A 15637-nucleotide genomic window follows, 5' to 3' on the forward strand; every position below is an offset into this window, starting at 1 on the left:
TTGTGCACGGTATCCATACCCATGACTTTTTCCCTCCAGAATGACTCTAGCTCTCACAGGGCATTACTTTCCACAGAAAGAGGGGAAACTGCGTTGAAAATCTTTTGAGTGTTTAATGCTTCCTGTTGGCAATATACCTGTCCAAATAATTGTTCCTTGAGCAATCTCTATTCACCTGGACTTGTCCCTCAAGGTCACCATTTACCAATCACGTTACATGATGTCAATCACGTAGAGACAGTCAAATCAAGCAGCCACCGTCCTGGCCCTGATTAGAATTTTCCGCTAAAATGTCTTCCTGCATAAAGCTACACCACAGGCTTGCATTCAGGCAAAAAAAAAAATTTTTTTTTCCACTTAAATCATTCGGCATTCTTCTGAAGTGCAACTATCCCTGGAAAGGATTACACAGTAAACCACACTCACTGTAGCCAAAGGGCAGTAGAAGGATTCAGAAGGCCTCAGAGTCTGTTTTGACATCAATAAAACGGCTGCCCTGATTTCCCAGATTTTTGTGAAGGTCACAGAAGTAGGTTAGTACTTTATCCCACATGTGCACTCCAGTACCTTCAAGAACTACTCAAAAGCTGAGGCTCATCATAAACTATCAGAAGTTAAAGCGCCAGGCCTGAGGAAGTGAAGCAAGAGTGAATTTGATATAAGGCCTGATAAAATAAACCAGTGTGTCAAGAACCTTGTAAACAGGCTGTCCAGCTGTGCGTAAACTTGTAGCGATGGGAAGGCAGGGGCCTGACTCAGAAACATGCAGGTGGGCGAGTGAAGGGCAGGAGAGGGGGTCCTGTGCACCCGGCTAGGAGAAGAGGAGGAAGCCAGGAAGGCGGAGGGGGTGAGAGCCACCGTGGAGCGGAAGGTGAGCCTGGCCCGATAACCCAGGGCTGACGCCTTGACAGCGCTTATCGCACTGCTGTCACTGCGGACCTTCCCACAGCAGGCCTGACCAGTCTCCGTTGCCAGCAGGAGTCCTCTTAGCCGCCCGAAGCCAAGGTCTGCAGCACCTGCGAGGTACCGCGGGTCGCCGGTGCGCCCCTCGGAAGGGGACATCTCGGCTTAAGGGTCCATCCCGGGGTCCAGGGGCCCTCAGGTGTGCAAGCAGCAGGTGGGGCGTTCCCTCAAGCCAATCTGCGCCCAGAGCCGGACCAAGGGGCACAAGGCCGCCCGGGCCCCTCCTCGGCCGACACCCACCTTCAACCCGCTCCACCCGGAAGTCGCCGCTTCCCTTTGGGGAGGGGGCGGGGGGAGGGCAAGCTTTGGAGCATGTGCAGTAGCCAGAGCGGGCAGACCACGCGTCCGGGCGGCAGTTGCGTGTCGACTGTCAGCACGACTCGACCAATCGGGAGACGAGTTCTTGCCGCTGAGCCCCCCCCACCCGCGGAGGGGGACTATGGTAACGGGCGGCCAATCAGGAGTCGTGTTGTTGGCGCGGAGCCCCGCCCCCGGTAGGGGCATAGGGTGACGGGCGAGGGTCATGGGGTGTGAGTGATCCTGAGCTCTCGACCCCCTGAGGGCCGCGGCTTCCCCTTGCCCCGTGGCCGGGAGCAGCGCGCCGGGCCCCTCATTCGCCAGCCCGCCCACCGTCCAGCGGCGGCGCGGCCCATGCGGCTGGGGGCGGAGGCCGGATCCGGCGCGGGCTGGGCGTCTCAGGGGCGGCCGGCGGCCCGGCGAGGTGAGGGGGCGGCGGCGGGGCCCGGCCCAGCCCGGTGATTGGCCGCCGACTGAGGGCCGCCGGGCGGCCGGCGGCGGCGGGGCGGGGAAGAGCCGGCGGAGCCTTCCTCGTGCGGAGCCGGGAAGATGCTGCTGTCCCTGGTGCTCCACATGTACTCGATGTGCTGCGTGCTGCCGGCCGCCGTGCTCCTGGGCACGGCTCCCACCTACGTGCTGGCCTGGGGGGCCTGGCGGCTGCTCTCCGCCTTCCTGCCCTCGCGCTTCTACCAGGCGGTGGACGACCGGCTCTACTGCATCTATCAGAGCATGGTGCTTTTCTTCTTCGAGAACTACACCGGCGTGCAGGTGAGGCCCCGCCCGCCGCACCTGCCGCCCCTCCCTGCGTCTGGGGCTCTGGGGGGTCGCAGGCGCATCCCCCAGCTGCCACCCACCCAGCGTCCGTCCAGCTATGTAGCCTCGCTCCGCCGTGGCGGGCAGATCCGGCCCCGGGAACACGTGCCATTACGCCGTCCTCCCACCGTGGGGGCAGTTTCACGTTCTCGCCTAGGGTTTGGCCAGGTGCTTCCTTGCGGGTACTCCAGGATTACTAGGTAGCTGCGGTAACGCTGCTCTGCGGCCCCAAGCGGGATCCACCGCCCGCCCTCCCCCTCTCTTGCAACTGCCTGTCTTGATGCTGGGAGAAGTAGGTGCAGATGAACGTTTAAATAGGGCAAGCAGTTGACAGCTTCTGGCGTTTGGTCTAAGAAGATGGTAATGGTTGAACTGAACAGTGCGCTTTTAAAAATCGGAGACCTTTTCTTGAAACAGATTGGTGTTACTGTTTGGGCGAGAAGTACAACTTTGTTTTGCATTCTCCGCAGTACAAGTGAAAGCTGGGCAAGGAAATTAATCCATTTGTTACTGTAGAAGCCTTACCAGAGATAAAATTCTTGCCAACTTAGACTAGGCTTACATGTGTGGCTAATCTTTTGTCTGCTTACTTTCTGTTATTTTCTTTCTCTATAGAGATTGGATTTGTAGATTAAATTTGTAAAACAAACAAAAGTAGAAGGCCCTTTTAACTCCATTTAATTATTTGAAGTCTCTTACACAGGAATAACAGTTGTGTTTTCCTTCTGTTCCCCAATTTGAAAAAAAAAAAAAAAGAGAGCTTAATTCTTGGTTTTCCTTATATTCAGTTAGTCCTCTTCTTTTCTTGGTGGGGACGGGTTGGAGTGAATGGGATGGCATTATTTTGTCTTTTTGTCTTTTTTTTTTCCCCCTAGAGCAGCTGCTTTCACCCTTTTGTCCACCAGCTACCATTTTGAATTTATAGTTGCATTGCTGTTGATTCCTGATGACTGTATGCATTTGCCCCAGTTGGAGGTTTGGGGGAAGGGAACTAGAAGCCAGGGACTGTGTTTAAATCAGTATCTATAAGTGTTTCCTAGGAAAGAAAGAAAGATCGCTTTTCCAGATACTGGTTTCCTGATAATTGACTTTTTCAATGGGCCACATTTAAAATTTTCACTAATTCAGACCAGTCATTTCCCCACTCTGTTCTTACCTCACCACGTTTGTCTAAATGTATGGTTTTATCATGATAAGTATTTAATTTCACATCATATGACAACTGGCCTGGGCTAGGATACAGGATCAGAATATACGACAGTCATTTACCTCTTAGAAAAGTAATTCTACCTATGGCGGGTTTTAAAATTTTCGTTAAAAGCATATAATATGTCCCATGCAATGTAACATATACCATTGAAGTAATTTGTGTTTAGCGAGTTTCTTATTTTAAAAAAATGACTGTAAAATTTCACAGTATTTCTCAAATTGTGTATCTTACCTTATATTTGTTCCGTATAGACCTCCAATTTGTTTGAGTTCTCAGCACACGGTTTTTAAACAGTTTAATCTGATGGTGATAACGGACACTCAGTTCTAGGATTCCTAACAAACTCCATCAAGGAACCTGCGTGAAATAAAACTTTGAATTATAATTGAGGGCCATCAGGCATCCTTTTATAAATACATGAAGAACCAGTATTCAGTTATAATCTTCTAAATATCAGAATTCATGTTTCTTTATTAAAAAAATGTTTTTTGTTGCTCTTCCCCCTCCTTCTACTGGAATACACCAAAAACTGATCATTGATGTTTGCAGGCCAAAATATCTAGTGATATTTATTTCTAGGCATATGCAACATGCCTCGTCATTAACACCCTCTAAATATTTTAGTCACCATTTTCTTCCTGCTGAAATCAGTACTTTAAAATATATTTTACACTAATGGCTCTGTCTGCTAATCCCCACTTTCCCAAATGCTAACATGATACATTATAACAATCAAAAGTAAAATTTGATATAAAATAAATTTAGTTTTTCAGCTGACCTGCTTCAAGTATAAATTAGTTCAAATAACACTGGAAGAAAAACATAGAATTTAAGTCTAAGATTTTAACGTTTTATATATATAATGTGTTCAGTTAGAATACCCTTAACTTCTCTAATAATTTATACATTTACTTGAAAGATTGTTTCAGTTTCCTCAGAAACCCTCAAGGCCTTCATGTCTAGAGGCCACTTATAACTAGTTCTTTCTTTTGGTAGCACTGTATCCTCAAAAATAGTCCTAAACTCTTAATGAATTAAATTTGTATTCTGTATCTTGTTGAAAAAGCAGCTAAACTGTTGTATTTGAATGAAACATGTTTATTTAGAATCAGAGAAGGGACCTCACAAGTCCAACACCTTTTTTTTTCAAGTCTGGATTCTTTCTGCATTTCTGCTAAAATGTTGCCCAGATTCTTCTCAAATATCAGTAGTTCTAGAGAGAATATAAATTGTTGCTTGTATCCTTACTTTTTTTTCCTCTGCTTATTTATCATTCATGTTAAGACCTTTAAAGACCTTCCTACAGTTTAACTGGGAGTAACAGAGCCAGGGAGATCTGGATGTGCTTCTGGGTTTGCTTAAGTAGAATGACACAAACCTTTAAGAGGAAATTAAACATTTCTCAATCAAATGTGATTCCAGTCTAACACAATTTAAGTCTGGCCAGGGAATAGACTTATAAGAAACTCTTAGAGAAATGTAATTAGAACCTTGTTTCTATACTTTCTATAAACATAAATCCTGGACTGCGCAAGACAGTTATTTTAGTTTGCATTTGTGCACGATTTTTTAAAATACCTTATTTTTCTGTTATGAGTCACAGGTACAATAAAATATTCAAACACTGCAAAAATATACTGAGAAAGTTAAAGTTCCCCTTACCTACACACACCTTTCCTAGGCCTGCAACAGTTTGGTGTGTAACTTTGGATTTCTGCCAAGAGTTTTTATATAAATGTATGAATTGTGGGAAGACTCCTTCTCCATTAAATTAACTTCTTGGATGGGTTTTATAGTAACACTAAATATACCATAACCTATGGGGACACCTCTGTGCCATTGTTATGGAAAGCAAAAGAAAATATGACTCTCTATACACAATTTACTTTCCCTCTTTCGTAAATTTGTCTAATTTTGTAGAACTGAATACACTGAGAGTGGGCTCTTCTTAAATGGAATTATAAGTTAATTTTTCCTTTGATATTTTCTCATTTTATTATAGTTTTTTAAACAGAGGTTAATATTAGTAGTTAGACGATCCAAAACTAAGTAGTAACGTCTCAGAACCCGCTCTTTATTCATTCATCTGATATTGGAGGGTGCCCTGAATTCCAGGTCCTGTGCTGGACTATATGGGATGGAATGAAGAAAAACATAGACAAGGTCCCTGCCCTCATGGAACTCACATTCTAGTGGGACACAAAATATAAGTACTCTGTGACTTTGTTAACCTAGTGGGTAGAGGTTGGGGGTTTGGGGAAATGTCCCTGAGCAAGTAACATATGCATTGAGCTCTGAAAAGGGCCAGTTTGGGAAGTATTGTAGTAATCTAGGTGAGAGATTATGGTCAGAGTCGTGGAAAGAGTGGGCACGGAGAGAATGGAAAAAATCCCAGAAGTATTTTAAGATAGCTGATGGGGCTTTGTAATTGGATACGGAGTGGAAAGGAGAGGATTGTGTTAGCAACACACCTAGCATTTAGTGAGCGCTGACTGTGTGCCACGTACTGTTGTCTTATGTGAGTCATCTCATCCTTACCAGATAGGCGCTGTTTTTCCCATTTTACAGATTAGAGAACTAAGGCACCCGGAGTTCACACTTGTAATGGTCAAGCCAGGATTTAGTCCAAGGCAGTCTAGCTTCAGGGTCCATTTTCCAAAGATGCTTTGCTAGGTGGTGTGGTTATATTTGTTGAGAGAACAGTCCCACTCTCAAGGTGTGCCTTCTAGGAGTGCCTTCTACTGTAACTGGCAAACAGTTACAGTAGAGGATAATACTGAAAGTGGAGGTTTTGTGTTTATTAGCTTTGTGCTGCAAAGGGAATGTGACTCTGCTGGGTTATTCAAGAAGCCATATCAATTGTTATGAACCTCTGTGAGTTTTTACTTCAAGCAGGAGTAGCATGGTGTGTTAAGGGAAAAGAGGTTCTCAGCTGATAACTGAATGAAGATGAAGACTCCTAAGCATGGCATTCAAGGCTGTCTGAATTCTTCCCTGGCCAGCTTTCCCATTCACTGATTTCACCGTAGCCCAACTACTGCTTCCTCACCAGTCCCTCCCCTAAATTACCAGTGCATTCTCAAGAATGTGCTTTTGGACTCCTCTGTACACTTCCTTCCAACTCGGGCAGCTTTTCCTCATCTGTCATGATCTCACCCCATCTCCATGTCAGGATCACTTATATGTAATATTAACATAGCATTAGCTTATTTTAATATATATGTTATCCCCTTTACAAGATTGTAGCCCCACGGAGGTGGCAATAAAGTGGAGAGTGACTTGCCTTGATTGTTCCCTTTTAACAAAAGGGCAGAGCACTCTGCAGGGAACAGTGGTCTGTGTTTCTGTGGAAATGTGGATGAGAATCTCACTTTTAAGGCATGGGGGCTCTTGAATGGCCCTCTAGTTGACAAGTTTTGATCTAACAGGGTCAACAGGTGGACTGCGTCAATTTGCTTTCTTTACTTAATAGATGGGGGAGAAAACCCACAGAAGTAAGACTGAGAATAAGGTCAGAGACCTTATAAAAGAGGGGATTCTGGAACAGCTAGCAATGCAGAGAAGGCTTTGTTTACTTGTCAGTAAAAACCTGTACTTTTTGCAATTTTTAAAGGTAAGCAATTCTGTAAGCTTTGTTTCCTCTGCTTCTTTGCATGGTCTAGCAGTGAAAACCCCAAATAAGCAAGTGTTACATGGGGATTTAGAGGGCTATATGTGTGTGTAAGTGTAAGTGATAGTTGGAAGCAGAAAGAAATGAGGCGGGTGGTACCTGGAAAGGGGAGTTATGTTAAGTGCTAACCACATGTGAGGCACTAGCATTTCCATTGATAAATTAGTCTCTACTCTCAGCGCACAGTTTAGCAGTTAGAAAGAGGTCAGTTTTTAAAAAAATATTTATTTATTTATTTATTTATTTGGTTGTGCCAGGTCTTAGTTGCGGCAGGTGGGTTCCTTTAGTTGCGGCTCGTGGGCTCCTTTAGTTGTGGCTCACGGGCTCCTTAGTTGCGACACATGGGCTCCTTAGTTGCGGCATGCATGTGAGATCTAGTTCCCTAGCCAGGGATCGAACCCGGGCCCCCTGCATTGGGAGCGCTGAGTCTTAACCATTGCACCACCAGGGAAGTACCCTTTTTTTTTTTTAACTGAAGGTATAATGAGATGTTACAAAATGACAAAATGAGCAAAGAGCTGAGGAAATACAGGAGTACTACAACTGAATGCAAGTGGTTGCTTAACTGAAGGGAGGTATGTGAATATAAGGAAATGATTCTTCCACGTTAGATGCGATGCACTGAATGCCAGCTCTTCGTGTGCTTACATGTTGCTTTGCTCTCATTCTTAATTTGTATTTTTCTGTAGGAAAGTATTTTATGTCAGTTTTTCTCAAGTTTCTTATCTCCTTGTGGTTAATGTTCAAAGTGAAAGAATTGCATAAGCTTCTAATTTATGGGAAGCCTCATTTGACATTTGTTATTTGGAATTTTTGCAGATAATAATTTTGTTGTAGTCAAAAGATTTTTTGGATCTTGGGTGAGAAACCTGGGTGTAATTCCTAGTTCTTTGCTATTCTCTGTCAGCTTGAATAAATCAGCTTTTCAGCTCAGCATTCTCATTCTTAAATGGAATACTTATTGTCATGTTATTTTGTGAAGACTAAATGAGATAATATGTGAAACTGCTGAGCTCAGTGACATCATAGATGCTCAGGAAAAACACGCCCTGTAAATGAGGACAATACAGAGAGACAGATATGACGAATGTATGAAAGGAGGTTTGTGATTTGTATGGTTCCATTTAAATGTTGCATAATAATTATTTTTGTGTACTGATTATTAGACAAATGACTATGTTTATATTTTAACATTGTTTCGGAGGGGCGTCATACTTTTCCTATTCAGGGAAAGGTTTCAAATTGGGCAGAAAAAGACCATAGTTTTGTGTGTATTACGGTAGAAGTCTTGTACTTGATCTTGAAGTGATATATTTCATTGGCACAGAAATACATTTAAAAATCATTTCAAATAATTGTAAACGTCATAGAGTGTAAATTATATCTGCAAACTTATTTATGCTGCAATTCTTTATGGCTGCATTTGTACGTAATCAGAGACCTTTTTTTAAGGAAGAGAAATTATATAGATGTTTCTCCTATCCATTCACCATTTAACACGATTTTGAGTAAACAATCTGACTTTGTTGGATAATAATAATAATAAGAGCAGCAGCTAACATTTTGGGGGACAGTTCCTATGATCCAGGAGTTGTGGCAGGTAGCTTACATGGTCTTGTTTATCTCACCACACCTGTGGTGAGTAGTTACCATTATTACATTCACTCTACAGGTAAGGAAAAATAGGCATGGGGAGGTTAGGGACTTCTGCTGCAGTTCACGTAGTTGGTGAGGGGATGGACTAGTGCTCAGGTCCGAGGCTCAGTTTAAACCCAGGGTTTCTGCCCGGGCCCTTAGTGACTGGTGCGCTGTGCATAGAGGAGATAGAGCTGCCTGTAGATGGGCCCGCAGGTCAAACTGACAAGGCCAGATCCGCAGGAGAAGAGGCACACAGATTTAACGGGCGTTGATACTTTACGTGTAGTTTCATATTTTACACGCTAGGGTTTTTACTGGCCCCTCTCAGAAAAGAAGGGGAAACTAAAAGAGGCGGTTAGAGTCAGCACAAGGCAGTAACCTGTGGAGGCACAGCTAGGTGCAGGAAAGGTGGGTTCGGGCTCCTAGGGCTGGTACGTTGTGGGAAGGTCCCTAGGAAATGTATGGTAGATAAGGACTGTTAAGTAAGGCTTGCTGACTCATCTCGGTGCTGTCTCTGATTTTCCTGGTCCTCTAGGAAGGAAACAGCTTTACGAGTGTTTTTGATGTCACCATTACAAAGTGAAGTTTAGGCCTCCTTTAGGTGGAAAAGGGGAGGGCAGAGAGCTGTGTGTGCTGCTTCTCAGTTGCCCTCAGCTCAAAATAATCCTCATGTCAAAGTGGCATGTTTTGGGGCGGCGTGTTCTGATCCCCTTCTACAGCATCATCTGTATCTAAGGACAGTGAAAGAAGTTTTTTTTAAAAATTTTCAATGTGCATGTGGAAAGGAAATGAATATTATTGAGATAAATAATATCTCAATTTTTTTTTCTTTTTTTGAAGAGGAAGAATACTGTACCTTATGTACCCAAGGCGGTGTTGGTTAGATAGTCCACTGTATTAGACACGTGATTACTTCAGATTCCATTTTACCACCTCTTTTCAGGATACAAAAGAGGGAGTCTTCAAGTAGTTTATCAAATCATGGGAGCAAATTAAAAACAAGGTGAAGATGCGAGCCGTGTGAGAGGAGAGTGTCTACATTTAAATCCAAGTCTTCTGAAAGGCGCTTTGTGCAAGATAAACAAGCTTGTTTGACTAAAGCAGAATTGTAACTAGTGTGTCAGTCGCAATGAAGATAATCATTCAAAGAGCATTTTTACTGAATTAATAAAATGAAGAGAGAACATTGTTATTTTTCTCTAGAGGGACTTTACATGAGTGTTTTAAAAATGGAGGACCCCCAACTTGAACAATTATGATGACTTAAAATTACTTAGAGAATGAGGAAGAACCAAAAAGCCGTGTTTTTCACATGGCTTGTTTGAAGGAACAAATTACCTGCCGGAAAGTGGTTGTAATTTGAAATACATGTACTAGAAGATTCACAGAATGGTGCCTTTAAAACGTCACTGGTGCATTTAAAGTATTTGTTTATTCCCCGCCTCTTTACTGTTGAAAATGAGGTATAGCTTATCCACTTGTGAAAAATAAACGTGCAGTTTCTTGATTCAGTGAACATCTATCTGTTGAAAAGCATTTGAGTGCTGGGCTCTGGGTCGAACAAGGATGCAGTCCTTGCCCCTGAGGAGCCTGTGGGCCTTGAGGGGGATGTGATGTGAGTTGGAAATAAGGATGCACAGTGTGACCGGGTTCGTTGTAATGCAAAAGGGGGAGAGATTAATTCTGAGGTCTGGGTTAGAAGGCAGGGGGGCTTCGTGAGGAGGTAAACAAGCGGAAAAGCTGATCTAAAATGACTACAATAAGAGAGCGCAGGGGGCTTTTAGGTAATCAGAGAGTCGTTTAAGAATTTATTTGTAGGGGCATTTTGTAAGTTATTATTAAATTTTAAATTCGGAAAACACTGCAGTTATCTTATTAATTATATACTTGTTAGTAAGACAGTAGTAACTGTCTTATTAAGTATTTTGAGAATCTGTACTCTTAAATGAAAACTTTTACTTGCCCTCCATGTTAGTAAATTTAAAAGCAAATAACCTTTTCACTTCAATGAACAGAAGAAGTTTGATAATTTTAAGTTAGAGTGAAATGCTTTTTCATTGAAGCCTCGGAAATAAATTAAGTCAAGGGCCTTAAAAACTGCATATATGTGGTACATAAACATTGTAACCATGCATTCCTTTCTTTGGATAATTAACATTTATTTGAAGTACTTAATAATTTGCGTCTATTGCAATAATATTTGCAGTTCATCATTTCATTTACTTTGCTTTTAGAGCTTGTAAATTTTTAAATATGAAGGGCTCTTCTTTGTAACTTTTTATTTCTGTTGAATTCCAAACAAGTGATAATGACAAATAAAAAAGAAACAACTTAAGAGGCAATCAATCCAAATATCTACTTTGAGATCCTAAATTATGTTATGTCAGAGGCTTACCATCTTCTTTTGCATCTTAATTGGAAATAGCTTTTATTTCAGCGAGATGCATACTGAAAAATAAACTTTAATAAGTATGAACTATGTATTTATTATTTTCCCTTCAATGGCTAGGAATTGAGATTTTGTTCCTTTCACATTTCGCCCATCTGTTTTGCCCACCAGAATTCATTACTTATCTTACTTTCTCTAGATAACCACTGAAGATCTATTTTTAAACACTGGGCATGTTTAACTTTGTTACTGAGATAAGCTAAATATAGAAAATGTCGATTGTTTGGAAGCCATTTAGGGATGGGGAAAATTAGTGAGTTTTACAGGGATTGCAGAGATGGCTTTCCTGCAAAGCTTTTCAGTTCATGTTTGTGTCTGTAAACAAAGTGGAAAACTGTGGCATTTTAAGGCCAGCGTGGTATATAGTATATGGACTAAGCCCAAGTAGTGGAGGTGTGGCATCTTAAACTGGTGGTGCCCATTAACTGATCATGGGTCACTGAACAAGGCAACTTGGTGGTTCTGTGCCTCAGCCTGCTAAAGCGTGAAATCAGAGAGCTGGACCAGATAGCGGCCAGACGTTGTTCTGGTGGCAATGCATGTACTGATTATATTCACCGTTGGGAATTGTTTGTCATGACATTAGATGACTGTGCTTATTTTTGTGGTTTCCTTTTCACCCTCAACATGCTTGTTTTATTTTAAAGTGGGATATATTGGGTTTTATAGGAGATAAAGTTTGCAGCGCTATGTTTTCTGTATGATTGACACTGTAAATCCTGTGAGACATGCCCATTATTTAAATGTTTTAAAAAATAGATCTTTATTGGAGTATAATTGCTTCACAGTACTGTGTTGGTTTCTGTTGCACAACAAAGAGAATCAGCCATATGCACACACATGTCCCCATATCCCCTCCCTCTTGAGCCTCCCTCCCATTCTCCGTTTCCCACCCGTGTAGGTCATCACAAAGCACCGAGCTGATCTCCCTGAGCTATGCTGCTGCTTCCCACCAGCCAACTATTTTACATTCGGTAGTGTATATATGTCCATGCTACTCTCACTTCTCCCCAGCTTCGCCCTCTCACCCCATGTCCTCAAGTCCATTCTCTATGTCTACCTCTTTATTCCTGCCCTGCAACTAGGTTCATCAGTACCATCTTTTTTTAGATTCCATATATACGTGTTAGCATAGGGTATTTGTTTTTCTCTTTCTGACTTACTTCAGTACCATCTTTTTTTAGATTCCATATATACGTGTTAGCATAGGGTATTTGTTTTTCTCTTTCTGACTTACTTCACTCTGTATGACAGAGTCCGGGTCCATCCACCTCACTACAAATAACTCAATTTCATTTCTTTTTTTGGCTGAGTAATATTCCATTTTATATATGTGCCATATCTTCTTTATCCATTCATCTGATGATGGACACTTAGGTTGGTTCCATGTCCGGGCTATTGTAAATAGTGCTGCAGTGAACATTGCGGTACATGACTCTTTTTGAATTACGGTTTTCTCAGGGTATATGCCCAGTAGTGGGATTGCTGGGTCATATGGTAGTTCTATTTTTAGTTTTTTAAGGAACCTCCATACTGTTCTCCATAGTGGCTGTATCAGTTTACATTCCCACCAACAGTGCAAGAGGGTTCCCTTTTCTCCACACCCTTTCCATCATTTATTGTTTCTAGATTTTTTGACAATGGCCATTCTGACTGATGTGAGGTGATACCTCATTGTAGTTTTGACTCGCATTTCTCTAATAATTAGTGATGTTGATCTTCCGCCCATTTTTTTAACTGGATTGTTTGTTTTTTTGATATTGAGCTCCATGAGCTGTTTGTATATTTTGGAGATTAATCCTTTGTTGTTTCATTTGCAAATGTTTTCTCCCATTCTGAAGGTTGTCTTTTTGTCTTGTTTATGGTTTCCTTTGCTGTACAAGAGCTTTTAAGTTTAATTAAGTCCCATTTGTTTATTTTTGTTTTTATTTCCTACTCTAGGAGGTGGGTCAAAGAAGATCTTGCTGTGGTTTATGTCACAGAGCGTTTTCCTCTAAAAGTTTTATAGTGTCTGGTCTTACATTTAAGTCTTTAATCCATTTGGAGTTTATGTTTGTGTATGGTGTTAGGTAGTGTTCTAATTTCATTCTTTGACATGTAGCTGTCCAGTTTTCCCAGCACCACTTATTGAAGAGGCTGTCTTTTCTCCACTCTATGTTCTTGCCTCCTTTGTCGTAAATTAGGTGCCCATATGTGCGTGGGTTTATCTCTGGCCATTCTATCCTGTACCACTGATCTGTATTTCTGTTTTTGTGCTAGTACTGTACTGTCTTGATTGCTGTAGCTTTCTGGTATAGTTTGAAGTTGGGGAACCTGATTCCTCTAGCTCCCTTTTTCTTTCTCAAAATTGCTTTGGCTATTCGGGGTCTTTTGTGTTTCCATACGAATTGTTAAATTTTTTGTTCTAATTCTGTGAAGAATGCCATTGATAGTTTGATGGGGATTGCATTGAACCTGTATATTGCTTTGGGTAGTATAGTCATTTTCACGATATTGATTCTTCCAGTCCAAGAGCATGATAAATTTTTCCATCTGTTTATGTCATCTTTGATTTCTTTCATCAGTGTTTTATAGTTTTCTGAGTACAAGTCTTTCGCCTCCTTAGGCAGGTTTATTCCTAGGTATTTTATTCTTTTTGTTGCAGTGGTAAATGGGAGTGTTAATTTCTCCTTCTGATTTTTCGTTGTTGGTGTATAGGAATGCTAGAGATTTCTGTGCATTAATTTTGTATCCTGCAGCCTTACCAAATTCATTGATTAGTTCCAGTAGTTTTCTGGTGGTATCTTTAGGATTCTCCATATATAGTATCATGTCATAGGCAAACAGTACAGTTTTACTTCTTCTTTTCCAATTTGTATTTCTTTTTCTTCTCTGATTGCTGTGGTTAGGACTTCCAAAACTATGTTGAATAAGAGTGGTGAGAGTGGACATCCTTGTCTTTTTCCTGATCTTAGTGGAAATGCTTTCAGTTTTTCACCATTGAGCATGATGCTTCCTGTGGGTTTGTCATATATGGCCTTTATTATGTTGAGGTAGGTTCCCTCTATGCCCATTTTCTGGAGAGTTTGTTTCATAAATGGGTGTTGAATTTTGTCAGAAGTTTTTTCTGCATCTATTGAGATGATCATATGGTTTTTATTCCTTGATTTGTTAATATGGTGTATCACATTGATTGATTTGCATACATTGAAGAATCCTTGCATCCCTGGGATAAATCCCACTTGATCATGGTGTATGATCCTTAGTGTGCTGTTGGATTCTGTTTGCTAGTATTTTGTTCAGGATTTTTGCATCTATGTTCATCAGTGATATTGGTCTATAATTTTCTTTTTTTGTGATATCTTTTTCTGGTTTTGGTAGCAGGGTGATGGTGGCTTCGTAGAATGAATTTGGGAGTGTTTCTCCCTTTGCAATTTTTTGGGAGAGTTTGAGAAGGATAGGTGTTAGCTCTTCTCTAAGTGTTTGATAGAATTCACCTGTGAAGCCATCTGGTCCTGGACTTCTGTTTGTTGGAAGATTTTTAATTATGGTTTCAATTTCATTACTTGTGATAGGTCTGTTTATATTTTCTAATTCTTGCTGGTTCAGTCTTGGAAAGTTGTGCCTTTCCAAGAATTTGTGCATTTCTTCATGGTTGTCCATTTTATTGGTATATAGTTGTTTATAGCAGTCTCGTATAATCCTTTGTATTTCTGCAGTGTCAAGTGTGATTTCTCCGTTTTCATTTCTAATTTGATTGATTTGCGTCGTCTCCCTTTTTTCCTGATGAGTCTGGCTTTATCTTCTCAAAGAACCAGCTTTTATTGATCTTTGCTATTGTTTTCTTCATTTCTATTTCATTTATTTCTGCTCTGATCTTTATGATTTCTTTCCTTCTATTGACTTTGGGTTTTCTTTGTTCTTCTTTTTCTAGTTGTTTTAAATGTAGGGTTAGATTGTTTCTTTGAGACTTTTCTTGTTTCTTGAGGTGAGATTGTATTGCTATAAACTTCCCTCTTAGAACTGCTTATGCTGTGTCCCATCAGTTTTGGGTTGTCGTGGTTTCGTTGTCATTTGTTTCTATGTATTTTTTAATTTCTTCTTTGATATCTTCAGTGATCTCTTGGTTATTTAGTAGTGCACTGTTTAGCCTCCATGTATTTGTGGTTTTTTACAGTTTTTTTTCCTGTAAACTGATTTCCAGTCTCATAGCATTGTGGTCAGAAAAGATGCTTGATATGATTTCAATTTTCTTAAATTTTCTAAGGCTTGATTTATGACCCAGGATGTGATCTATCCTGGAGAATGTTCCATGTGCACTTGAGAAGAAAGTGTATTCTGCCACTTTTGGGTGGAATGTTCTATAAATATCAATTAGATCTATCTGGTCTATTGCGTCATTTAAAGCTTGTGTTTCTTTATTTATTTTCATTTTGGATGATCTGTCCATTGGTGAAAGTGGGGTGTTAAAGTCCCCTACTATTATTGTGTTACTGTCAATTTCTTCTTTCATGGTTGTTAGCATTCACCTTATGTATTGAGGTGCTCCTATGTTGGGTGCATAAACATTTATAATTGTTATATCTTCTTCTTGGGTTGATCCTTTGATCATTATATA

General features: G+C 41.1%; 1 protein-coding gene across 3 annotated transcripts in view; it reads left to right on the plus strand.

Annotated features, from left to right (window-relative positions):
* Positions 1–1716: 1716 nt before the first annotated feature.
* The window catches only part of AGPAT5 (1-acylglycerol-3-phosphate O-acyltransferase 5), a 57644-nt gene continuing 43723 nt past the window's right edge, over positions 1717–15637 (plus strand). For 2 of the 3 annotated variants that reach the window (XM_029226591.1, XM_029226592.1), the window contains exon 1: positions 1717–2028. In XM_029226591.1, coding sequence (XP_029082424.1) covers positions 1810–2028 — 219 coding nt within the window. In that variant the 5' untranslated portion in view covers positions 1717–1809. The remainder of the gene's footprint in view (positions 2029–15637) is intronic. The other variant, XM_029226590.1, reaches the window with a different exon arrangement.

Source organism: Monodon monoceros, unplaced genomic scaffold, assembly GCF_005190385.1.
Source record: "Monodon monoceros isolate NGI ecotype Baffin Bay Population unplaced genomic scaffold, NGI_Narwhal_1 Super_Scaffold_17, whole genome shotgun sequence".
Taxonomy (NCBI): domain Eukaryota; kingdom Metazoa; phylum Chordata; class Mammalia; order Artiodactyla; family Monodontidae; genus Monodon; species Monodon monoceros.